A 12,218-nucleotide genomic window follows, 5' to 3' on the forward strand; every position below is an offset into this window, starting at 1 on the left:
CGTTCTTAAAATGTAATATGATATTATAACAAATTATAATAAATAGAAGATTTCAAAAGTCAAAAATTTTATTAAACATTAAGCAATAAACCTTAATGACTACAAGCATCGTAATATATGTGTTATTAATATTTGTTCTACATTAAGCAATGAATTTTAATAATGACCAAACATACACCCATATCACAAACAAAAAAGCTCAGCTATGTATCAGAGATTAGAACCAGGAAGAGAATGCCGGTCTTCAACTTATTCTTGCACCCATTAGCCACTAACAATATTCTATCTCATTCCAGCTTCAACCTTACTATTGCGCAACCTCTTTCTTAGAGGTCAGACACTTTTGCAACTCTTATGCAGAATCTTTTTTTTAAATTCCTTTTTGGACAAACTACCATCAGGGAAAGAAAGAAATAAAGGATGCAAAGGGGAAAAAAAAAACATTTTCCGCTTGATGGAAGACAAAATGACGTTATATGGCTATTGCAATGAGCATTTGAGCGTGCGCCGGTGAGGAAAGGATATAATCCATGTTCCCCAGTCTAAAACGACAGTTTACAGCAATTCAGAGGTTAGCAAGGATTAGCAAATAATTCAGGCAAGCTCGAATGGCAATGACAATGGTTATAGGTATCTATTTGATATGATCCTTGCTTTAGAAATGTCTTTAAATAAAAAACCTGATCTTTACCCAAGAAAAAACTATATGAAAAAAATAAATCAATAACTAGAAACCCACAAGCTATGATCCACTTGTTTTTAAGCAGTGACCATGCAAATCTATTGATATAATGACATTAACAAATAGAAACATAAGAGGTGTTAGGTTGGAGAGAGTGGAAGTCTGAAATCGAAATTAGAATAGATGACTCCCATTCCAATCGTTTGGTTGAAAGAAATCCCATTCCAATTCCAGGGTGAAATAAAAATGACTCAATCTATATAGAACTCAATCCCTATTCTCCTTTATAGATTCAAATTTTTATTTCAATTTCGATTCCGATTTCTATTCCGATCACGAACCAAATGCTTCAGAAGATTTGGCCATTCCGATTCCGATTCTAAAACATTCCAATTCTCATTCCCATTCCATTTTGGTTACGAACCAAACATCCCCATAGATCAGTCAAAATGTAAAATCTCTAGAGAATTCCTTGGTGATACATGTTTCGTTCCTCCAGCACAACACTTTTCATCCATACACCAATTCATATTAAACAAATTGACAGGAGAATATTGCTATGCTAGTTCTTGCAACAACCAGTCATGGCCCTGAGCAGGAATGCAACTCATAGACCATAAAACCCCAAGGGGATTCCTGAAATTTTGATAGCATTTTTATAAAAAATATAAACCTTCACAGTGGAAAATCAATGACATCTAATTAGGTTGTATATTTTAATTGTAATAAATCCTGTGTCAGGTTAGTAACCAACTGGCATGAAACTTCTTGTGAATGTGTGGTGTTAGCCAAGCTGCCTCATGGAAAACATTCCGAAATGACAAATAGGGTTTATGCTGTCCCATCATTCTGTTCAGGCAAATCCTGCCAGTTTGAACAATACATCAGTAGGAATCAAGCAAATATCGTTATTAAAGATTTTAAAGAATAGCTTTACCTACCAGTGTTTGCATATCAGGGTCAGAATTCACCATCAGACTCCTTGCCGCAAAAAGAAAAATCTGTAATAGCGTTAGTTATGGGCCTCATGGCTGTAAGGTAGAATAGAATAATCCATCCTTGGTCCATGAAATGGAGCTCCGCATTAACCACGAGCACGTCAAATGTCAAAAGACGAAAACTTGACATCAGGGAAGTAACATATTGCAGGCTTCCTCAGCATGTATCACGATGGAGAAGTCAAGGTGCCTGTTCATTTTGCACAATACCACTACAATGCAATCTCAGCAGAAGCCAGAAAGAGTTGGCTAAAATTGCTCCATGGAGAACTAGTACTTGACAAGAGCGGGCAATGCAGCATAGAGCTCTGCCAAGCACTGAAAAATCCAATTGAGGAGTTGCTCTTTCGGTAGCTCCAAAAGAAGTTCAGCCTGCAAATTGGGACAAAAATAAAATATATTAAACCACCAATATATTTTGCAGAATTTTGAATGCTCAATTTTATTTAACTGTGCAAAGCACGGATTTGTGTATAAATAGCATAATTCTGCACTTAGAATACTAATATCCTAGAACCAAGCTACAAAACCATTTGGTCTTAAAAAATAGACCCAGATCATGGACCATTATCGCATAAAGTGCCATTTCTGGATATTAAATATCAGCCGAAGTTATCACATAGAGAATGGTAATGAAGCGAGGAGATGTAGATATTAGAGTAGGAATTTGACACTGTTTTCTGTGCATGATAAGTTTGTAGAATATTTTTACATCTCTGAGCTTGCTGGCAATATTTATGAGTTGGACACAACATGCTTCCCATGTATCTAAATTGGGGAGAATGTAATGAGTCAATAAGATTTTTAAGAACAAGCATTCAAATACATCAGTATACACCTAAAAAGATTTTAAAAGTTAGTCCTTCTGATATATTGTCTGTCCGAAAAAATATGATGCAAGGGAGTAGAAAAGGTATAATAAAGAAATGTACAAACAATTTGTTACAGGGATAACCCACTACCAAACCCAACCTCTCCTCCTCGAATCGTAGCCAAGCATCCATTGAAAACCTGGCCAGGCCAAACCACCCCGGATATCAGAGAGAGAGAGAGGGAGAGATCCAGGCACCCACGACAAGGCAGCACTATGATATCGGCCCGATCTTCAGCTCAGTTGGTCATCGAACCCAAGGTCGGGACCCAGCGGATAAGAAGAAACGATGTTCAACGGCCCGCACGAGCACCAATGCACCCGAGGTAGGATCCTGGTTCTGTCTCGACCAGAAGTCACACGTCACACAGACAATTTCACGAATCTTCCAACAACCTTCAGAACATGGGCACGACCTACGACTGACACCGATGACTAACGAACCCGATCTATAGTTACAACCTACAACTGACGCCCATGACTAACAGCCCTGATTATGGGTTAATGGCTAATCCCAATGGTCTGTCGGATCATAGCCTCGTAAGTACTAACAGCCTATCAGATTTCGGCACAACAACCTATGGCTCTGTCTTTGTATAAAAGAGGTAATAAGGGGACCCTCGGGTAGGGCTCGACTCCAAAGCTAATACTCCACTCCTACTCACCTCTTTCATCCTTCAATTGTTCGCTGAACTCCGGCTGACTTAGACATCGGAGGATTCCCCATCAGACACTTCGATGTGAGGACTTTCCTTGCAGGTCCATTGAGCCGCGAGCGTAGCCTGCACCTGCTAGGGTGTCCAACCAATCTTCCGACATGGCACCGTCAGAGCTTAGTGGCAACAGATTAGCGCACCAAATAGAGGAAGAAATCAACCCTAAAGAAATAGCAAGAACAAGAGCGTAGAATGCTTCGGCTAATTTCAGTCGGCGTTCTTCATGAAGGGACGAACGACCAACTCTACAAGTTGAGCCGAGTTCTTCCCGTCCCGTCATGGTAGCATACCTTCTTCCCATCCCGTCATGGTAGCAGACCAACAGTAGTTTGCCACCCTGCTACAACAAGTGCAAACTATTACGACCGCCTCCAAAGTCTCCAACAAGCAGTAGGCAACAACAGCCTAAAAAGCTAGGTCACATGCTACTCCTTCCCGACACAACCAACGATCCCAGCCTACTCGACAATCTCATCATCCAGATTCTCCAACCCCACAAATTCCCCCTCGCCACCAAATCTTGAGGTAGGAGAAGCGATGTCATTCTCCATCCGAATCATCCGATGAAGACTCGATCTCGAGATATTCCCAACCCCATAGTGAATTTCGTCAATTGGACGACTATGATCAAGAGCTTGATCGACGACTTGCCGAGCTGCAGAAGGACAATAGGAGTCAGGCAGATAGCCTCAGATTCAACACCCATCCTCCATTGTCCAAAAAAATTATGGAAGAACAAATCCCATCTTGGTTCAACATGCCGCAGTTGGAAGCCTATGACAACTCTTCGGACCCACTCGACCATCTTAAAAGCTATAAAGCTCTCATGATGACTCAAAGGACGACTGACACCCTTCTCTGTCTCGCTTTTCTTATGACTTTCAAGAAGTCTGTCCGCATCTAGTATTCTGGTCTTCAACCAGCTACCATTCACTCTTTCAAACAATTAGAGAAGCAATTTGTGGCACACTTCGGTAGCAATAGAAGGCAGCCATAGAATTTGGATAGCCTCTTTTCGATCCAACAATGGGAAGAGGAGTCCTTAAAGGATTACGTGGCATGCTTCAATAACGCTACTTTTCACAACTTGAACAAAGCTATGGCCATGTCGGCCATGAAGCAAAGACTGTGAAGGTCCAGGCTCACTTTCTCTCTAGACAAAAAGTTTCCCAAAGCCTACTTTGAGGTCCTCACCAAGCACTGAAGTATGCTCGAGCTAAGGAAGATGCAACTAATCGGCAAGCCGAAAGAAAAAGATTTCCTAAGAAGAAGCAAGCTTGGAAAGAACTGGACAGAGCTTGTGTGAGAAGGAAGCCCCCCGATGATGACCAAGTCTAAGCGAAGGAGTCTGGCCTACAAGTTCCATAAGAACACTCCCCTTTCAGCCTCCCATGCACAAATCCTCATAAAGATTGAGGGACAAAAGTACCTCTGAAGGCCCTGACTCATGAAGACCACACTGAAAGATGCGCAACCGCAAGTATTGTCGGTTTCATCACGACCACGGATACGACACAGAAAAGTGCATTCAATTGAAGGACAAAATAGAGGCCCTGATACAACGTGGCTATCTTGGGAAGTTCATCCGTGATTGTGTGGCTCACACGGCGACCAACCAACCAGCTCGACTAAAGGCCAATGAGGGAACAAGCAACCAACCAACGGCTGGTATGATCCATATGATCTATGAAGGCATGGACCTTGGGGAGGCAAAGAGTGGAGCTCACCCCAAAGAGGCAGCAGGGTGGTGATGTTATTTCTTTACTGACGATGATGTTTGGGAGTTCAAACTTCTCATGACGACATTGTTGTTGTTTCTATAACAATAGCTAATTACGATGTAAAAAGAACTCCGGTAGATGATAGAAGTTCCGTTGATGTATTATTTTACGATGCATTCTCCCAAATAAACCTGTCCACAGATCAACTAAAAAGATTAACACCCCACTAATAGGGTTTTTTGGCGACTCAAAGAAAAAATTTTCTCCCAATGACTGTAGGCCAAAAACCTCAAAAACCATAGTGCAATTGACTTTCCTCATCATCCGCGCACCTTTGGCCTATAATGTAATACCAGACCGATCTAGATTGAATGTGCTCCGAGCAGCTGTGTCAACTTACCACCTTCTCGTCTGTTTTTCGATGATGAATGAGATGGACGAAATGCGAGGGGGACAATAGCTTTCCTGACAATGCTTCATAGCGACTATCAAAGGAAAAAGCCACGAGAGACCCTACTGATCAAAGGGTTGGATCCATGAGGTTAGGAGAGCTGAGGCGAACCCATTAAGCAACACAATTCGATCCCTCTTAAAGATAAGGATCCTACAAAGAACGTACAGGTCGGATCGTTGCTAACCACTAAATTCCAAAATTGACTTCTAGATTTTCTGTAGAAATGCATATATCTTAATCTGGTCAACTTCGGACATGTCGAGAATCCTCTTGAAGTAATTGTCCAAATTAAATGTTGACCTAATGCATAAACCTATTTGATAGAAGAAGAGGGGCTTTACTCTAGAAAGACAACAGACAATCAACAAAGAGGTAAGCTATTGGTTGCGGATTTTATTTAGAAAGTGCACTACCTAGAGTGGTTGGCCAACATCATCATGATCAAAAAAGACTAACGAAAAGTAGAGAATCTATATCGACTATACCGACTTAAATAAAACATATTCTAAGGATCATTTTTCTTTATCTAGAATTGATCATCTAGTGGATGCGACATCAGGCCATAAATTGCTGAGCTTTATGGACGTCTTTTTTGGATACAAACAAATCCGATTGACCCCCGAGGATGAAAAGAAAACAGCTTTGATGACTGAGAAGGATCTATATTGCTACAAGGTCATACCGTTTGGGCTCAAGAATGCTAGAGCCACTTATTAGCGACTTGTCAACAAAGTTTTCAAGGACCAGATCGATCAAAATATGAAAGTTTACGTCAACTATATGCTAGCGAAGAGCATCGAGGTCGATCAACACATAAGCGACTTGAAGGAGGCATTCAATGCGTTGAGGTGGCACCGAATGAAATTAAACTCGAGCAAGTACATCTTAGGCGTTACTTCAGAAAAGTTTCTCAATTTTATGATTACGAGATGAGGAATCAAGGCCAATCCAAAAAAGATACAAGTGATTCTTGATATGAAACACCTAGCTTCAAAGAAAGAAGTTCAGCATCTGACCGAATGCATCATGATCCTTAACCAATTTATTTCAAAATTGACAAAAAGATGCCTTTCTTTCTTCAAGATCCTTCGACATATAAAAGACTGTTTGGTCAGATGAATACCGAGAAGCCTTTGAATAATTAAAGAGGTACCGGGTGCACCTCCACTGCCATCAAAGCCTCACAAGGGAGAGACGTTATTATCTTGCTGCCTTGACAGCGGTAGTCAGCTCGGTCTTGGTCCGAGAAGATGAAAAGAGAGTGCAAAAGCCAATTTACTATGCAAGCCAAGTTTTGCACAATGCCAAGATAAGGTACTCTCAGGCAAAAAGATGATCTACACGCTCGTTACCTCCATACAATGACTAAAGCCCTATTTCCAAGCACACTCGGTTATGGTCCTAATCAACCAGCCACTGAGAGGCTTGGTGTAGCAACCTGACACCTCAAGAAGGATAGCGAAGTGCGCAATCAAACTTAGTAAGTTTGACATTTCTTATCACCCCCGATCATCAATGAAAGCTTAGATCTTGGCTGACTTCATTGTCCAATACACCATCCTCGACGATAGAACGGCTTCAGATTGACAAGCAAATCCCCAAGCTGCATGGATTCTATATGTCGACGGTGCGTCAAACTCCCAAGGGAGCGGAGCTGGGCTTATCTTGACCAATTCAAAAGGAATGATGACCGAGTCGCCTTCCAGTTCACCTTCAATGCTTCCAATAATCAAACCAAATATGAAGCCCTACTGATCAGTTTAAGAGTGACCAAAGAACTTAGGATAAAAAAAATTAAAAACCTTCACCGACTCACTAGTGGCCAGATAAGTCCGAGGCGAGTATGCAGTTTGAGACTCTACTATGTCAAGATATCTCCAAAAGTTACTAGCAAAGTTTGCCATATCGTGCCGAACCGTCGGTACATCCCGTATCGTACCGGACTGGTGGGAACCGACACGATTCGGCTGGTAAATTCGATACACCAGCGGTATGAAAGAAAAAAAGAGAAAAAGTGAGAGAGAGAGAGGAGAGGGAGGTGAGAGCCGTCGGAGGCCGGCGGTGGCCGGCTGCGGCCGTTGGAGGGCTTCTGAGCTCTTCATCGCCCGATTGGGCTTTCAAGAGAGTGAGAAAGAGAGAGAGAGCACTCGAGGGGAGGGACCTACCGGACGGATGGCGCCTCCATCGTGAGGCCTCATGGCCGGCGAGCCGATGCCGACGGCCTAAGGACGGTCGAGCGGCGGAGCCCCCTTCTTTTTCGAAACAGACGATCGTCTGTTTTGGTTTTTCTTTTTTTTTTTTTAAACTCATGAAGTCGACAATTGGGGTGCCGACTCAAGAAATTTTTTAAAAAAAATAAAAATCATGAAGCTGGCAAACTATTTGTCGGCTTCACTTAAAACTATGTTTTTTAAAAAAATCACGAAACAGGGGCGATGCCCCTGTTTCACGCTCGCGGCTGCGCGCGGGTGGACTGCACCTCCGACGGCCACGACGGCCAATCAAAGGCCGTCCGACGGCCCTGTCGGCTCCTTTTCCTCCTCTTTTTCTTTCTTCTCCTCTCTCTATTTCTCTCTCTTTCTCTCTTTTTCTTCTGTCGATTCGGGTCTCGGTTCGGTACGGTATGAAACCTTATCGAATCATACCGTTGGCCAGCCGATACGGCAACGGTACCGGTTCAACATACCTTAGTTACCAATTTTGAAATCAACCTTTAATTACTTTGAAATTATTTATATTCTGAGGTTGGAGAATGTTTGAACAGACGCCTATCCCGTCTTGCCACATCGGGATATAATGGGCTCAAGGTGTACGTAAAGCACGTGGAGAAATCGAGCATCGACAATACAAAGTACTATCAGTAGAGCAGGAACCGAGCTGGATAGATCTCATCATTGACTACTTAATGGATGGAGTTCTCCCCGACAACCTTTTGGAGGCACGCAGCTGAGATGAATGTCATCTTATATGTGCTCTTGGAGGGAACTGTACAAAAAATTATTCTCTCTATCTCTACTCAAATGTCTTCGGCCCTCAGAAGCCAACTATATATGCTCTCCGAGAGATACATGAGGGCATTTGCGAGAACCACTTGGAGATAGATCGCTGGCCTACAAAGTGCTGCAATAATGCCACTGTTGGCCGACAATGCAGCAGGATGCAATGGACCTAGTTCGGAAGTGTGATCAATGTCAAAGGTATGCCGATATCCAAAGGCAACCTACGAGCCAGTTAACCCCAATCACGGCACCTTGGCCTTTCTCATAATGGGGAATGGATATTCTTGATCCATTCCCACAAGCAACCGAACAACAAAAATTCCTCATCGTGGGAACTGACTACTTTACTAAATGGGTTGAGACGGAGCCACCGCTCAGATCATTGAGAAGGTCAAAGATGTCTTTTGAAGTCGGTCATTTGCTTATTTGGATTGCGACGAATTATTATCATGGATAACAGGCAACAATTAGACAACCCAAAGTGCAAGAAATTTTGTGAAGAACTCCACATTACCCACAAACTTATCTTGATGGGGCATCCACAGTCGAATGGAGAAGCCGAGGTAATGAATAGGACTATTCTGCGAGATTTAAAGGTGAGGCTGAATTAGGCCAAAGGACTCTGGATGGAGTTGTGCACATCTTATGGGCCCACTAGATGACATCCTGGATCCCGACTGCGAAGACCTATTCAACCAACCATTTGGAACCAAAATAGTGATTTCCGTAGAAATCGATATTCCCTCTATAAGAGTGGAGCACTACGACGAATCAAGTAACTTAAATCGACAACATGTCGACCTCGACCTAATTAAAGAAATCTCGAAATGAGCTTGATTGAAAATGGCAGCATACCAACAATAGATGGCTCGTTATTACAACGCTCGGTTTAAGTCTAAGGCTTTTCGCTAAGGAAATCTCATCTTAAGACGAGCTGAAGTCTCTAAACCGATGGAGCAAGAAAAGTTGTTCTCAAATTGGGAGGGCTCTTATAGAGTCAAGGAGGTATTCAGACCAAAAGCGTACAAGCTTGAAAATCTTGATGGCTCTCCAATCCCCCACATTTGAAATACCGAAATTCTTCAGATATATTACCAGTAAGTTTTACTTTCAATGATTATATAATGAAACACTTAATTTACATATAGTTTTTGTTCAATAAAAGTTGACTATGGGAAAGGTTATCCATTTGAACAACCATGGTTTGGTCGGTGAGCTATGGCAAGATGTTCGATAGAAAATCGATCAAGTTGGCCGACTGATACCCACCACAACATTAATATATTGGTCGACTGATGCTTGACTTAAGTATATGATGTAGCGGTCGACTGACACCTGACCACGATAAGAGAAATAATGGTCGGCTGATATCCAACCTCAATATTGAAGTAGCGGATGGCTGACATCCGACCAAAACATTATAGAAAAAACCACAATGTTAGAAATAAGAGATGGTTGACACCCGACCAAAGGAATTAGCTAAATCCGATTGCGAAAAGTCTGTGAGCCCGAACTCGATACTTCAATTTTTTATGAATCAACTTTGACACCTACTTGACTATTAGTTTTCGCAACTACAAAGGCCACTCAAAGAATAGCCGACCACACGACTTGGGAATAATTCAACTCGATCACATGGTCTTAATAGACTACAAGTGGAAATGCAAATAAAGCTTTCATTACTAAAAGGAGATTATCTTTTTTACAAACTCAGGGGAGTCCCGAGCAAAAAAAGAAAAAAAATAAGTGCAACAATGGGAGCATCCTCAACTCCTGAAGGAGACTACATTAGGGATCGCCTATCCCCACTAACATCCGAGGAAACAACAGATTGATGTTAGCCGAACAAAACCGTCAGACCATAGATTTGCATTCCTCAAAATCGAGGCGTAGGCCCATATGGAAGTTTCTATGGCTTCAACCTAGGGCATGACTCTCTCTATGGTGGCATGTTGTTCAACCAGTCTGATCTTTTCCAGGAGCTCCTTTGCCATCGACCTTTCTGCCTTAATCATCTCCTTGAAGGTCTCACGGTGCTCCCTCATCGCCAACTTGTTCACTTCAACTGTATCAGCGAAATGTTTCCGAAGCCCCCTTGCTACTGATTTTTCCATCTCAACCAAGTATCTGAGGAAGATCCGACTTTCGACGATGGCTAGAATCTCGATCTCAAGCTGAGCTATCTTTTTAGTAGCCTCCTTCACTTCTTCGACAACTTTCTTTATCTCTTTGGCTGCCTCCTTCTCGACAGCCCTCGCCCAAGCATCAACCTCTTGGACCTTTTCTTCCATAGAAGCTTTGAACTGATCGAAGTCTATCGGGCACTTGCAAAAGGGACAAAAGGTCAGCTGCATGAAATAAAAAGCGAGGGGAGGACAATTCGACCAAAAGATAGACTTTTTTATTAGCAAAAAGCATCATTAAAAATCTTTTTCAGTGTAAGGAGTGGTCGAAGGTGTTGGAATATCACCTGCTTTGATACCAATTATTGTGCAGAATTCAGTACCACATGCTGCAGCGAAAGAAAGAAAAAATAAAACAAGAAACACAATACAAATATGTGGATCGGCCTCAAGCCTACCTCCATGGAGCGTGCAAGCTTCACTATGAGAGAATAAATACAACCAATACAAGAAAAACTTACTCAACCCTTATACAAAAGTCTCTCAACAAGAAGCCCCAAAACCCTGACAAAAGCTCTCTGAAACCTCTCTTGAAGCCTTTCTGCACCTCCAAGACGTCACCAGCTATCCGACGCAACAAATGACTCGTCAATCGGAGCTATATAGACTTCAGAATCTCAAAAACAGTATTCACTAGGAATACTGAGTCTCAATCAACCCTAGAACAATCCGTGGCCATCTGATCATGACTGGCTCGCACCAGGGCCGTCCGATCGTGCACTATAGCCTCAGATCACGCCCCGAAGTCATCCTCAACCGTCCGATCACGAATGGCTCACTCCAGAGCCATCGGATCGTGCAAAAATGCCGGTGGACTGTGTGGACCGCGTGATCGGTCCACACGGCATCCATGGACCGCCCAGCACCCTGTGGTCCATGATGGACCGCACAGGGCGCTAGGCTTGGGCACCTGCACGTGCGCTGGGCCAGCCCACATGCGCGCCCATGCTAGGCCTGCCTACACGTGCGCATGTCCATTGGACCTGACTGCACCACCACCGGCCTCTGCCGCCTCGTGCGTCGTGCCACCTACTTCGAGCTTTTTTCGCATGTATCTTCACCGTCTGGACTCCGTTTGGACTATTCTTGGACTCGTTGGACTCCATTCATCATCCTGGACCTTGCTGTGAGCTCAATATGGATCGAATCTTGAGGTATCAAATCTCAACAATCTCCATCTCGACTCGATATTCGGCCTCCAAAAATCTCTGGTCTATGATCCGTCTCATCCTCATGTCCTGGGACATGCCTGCTGTCTCATGGATGGGCAAATATGGAAGCGAGTCAGGCCGCTCGATCCCACCTCCGTCATAGATTGTGTCCACTCTGATCAAAGATCTACTCGAAAAATCTTCTGCGACAATAGAAACTTCACTCTATGACGTCGCCTCTCATCCTCCCGAGTCTCCCGTCTAGTGTTCGATCCACCATCTGGAGCTCCACCTCACTCTGGGCTCCTGGCTCCTAAAGCTCCACCTCGCACTTGGCTCTCCATCAGGTAGTAATGTCCTCTCATTCTTTTCTTTTCCTCCAGAATAATCCTATCGCTGCACAACACCTTCAGGATTCCTCCACCAGCTACCGTCCTGTAGCC

At 43.2% G+C, this 12,218-nt stretch overlaps 1 protein-coding gene across 2 annotated transcripts in view; it reads right to left on the bottom strand.

Annotated features, from left to right (window-relative positions):
- Positions 1–1,189: 1,189 nt before the first annotated feature.
- The window catches only part of LOC105060372 (ATP-dependent DNA helicase At3g02060, chloroplastic), a 31,558-nt gene continuing 20,529 nt past the window's right edge, over positions 1,190–12,218 (bottom strand). Inside the window, exons 13-14 of one of the 2 annotated variants that reach the window (XM_073262241.1) lie at positions 1,624–2,052; positions 1,190–1,546 (exon numbers count right to left, since the gene is read on the bottom strand). In XM_073262241.1, the coding sequence (XP_073118342.1) occupies positions 1,951–2,052 (102 nt within the window). In that variant the 3' untranslated portion in view covers positions 1,190–1,546; positions 1,624–1,950. The remainder of the gene's footprint in view (positions 1,547–1,623; positions 2,053–12,218) is intronic. The other variant, XM_010944040.4, reaches the window with a different exon arrangement.

The sequence above is a fragment of the Elaeis guineensis genome, chromosome 1 (assembly GCF_000442705.2).
Source record: "Elaeis guineensis isolate ETL-2024a chromosome 1, EG11, whole genome shotgun sequence".
NCBI classification, from domain to species: domain Eukaryota; kingdom Viridiplantae; phylum Streptophyta; class Magnoliopsida; order Arecales; family Arecaceae; genus Elaeis; species Elaeis guineensis.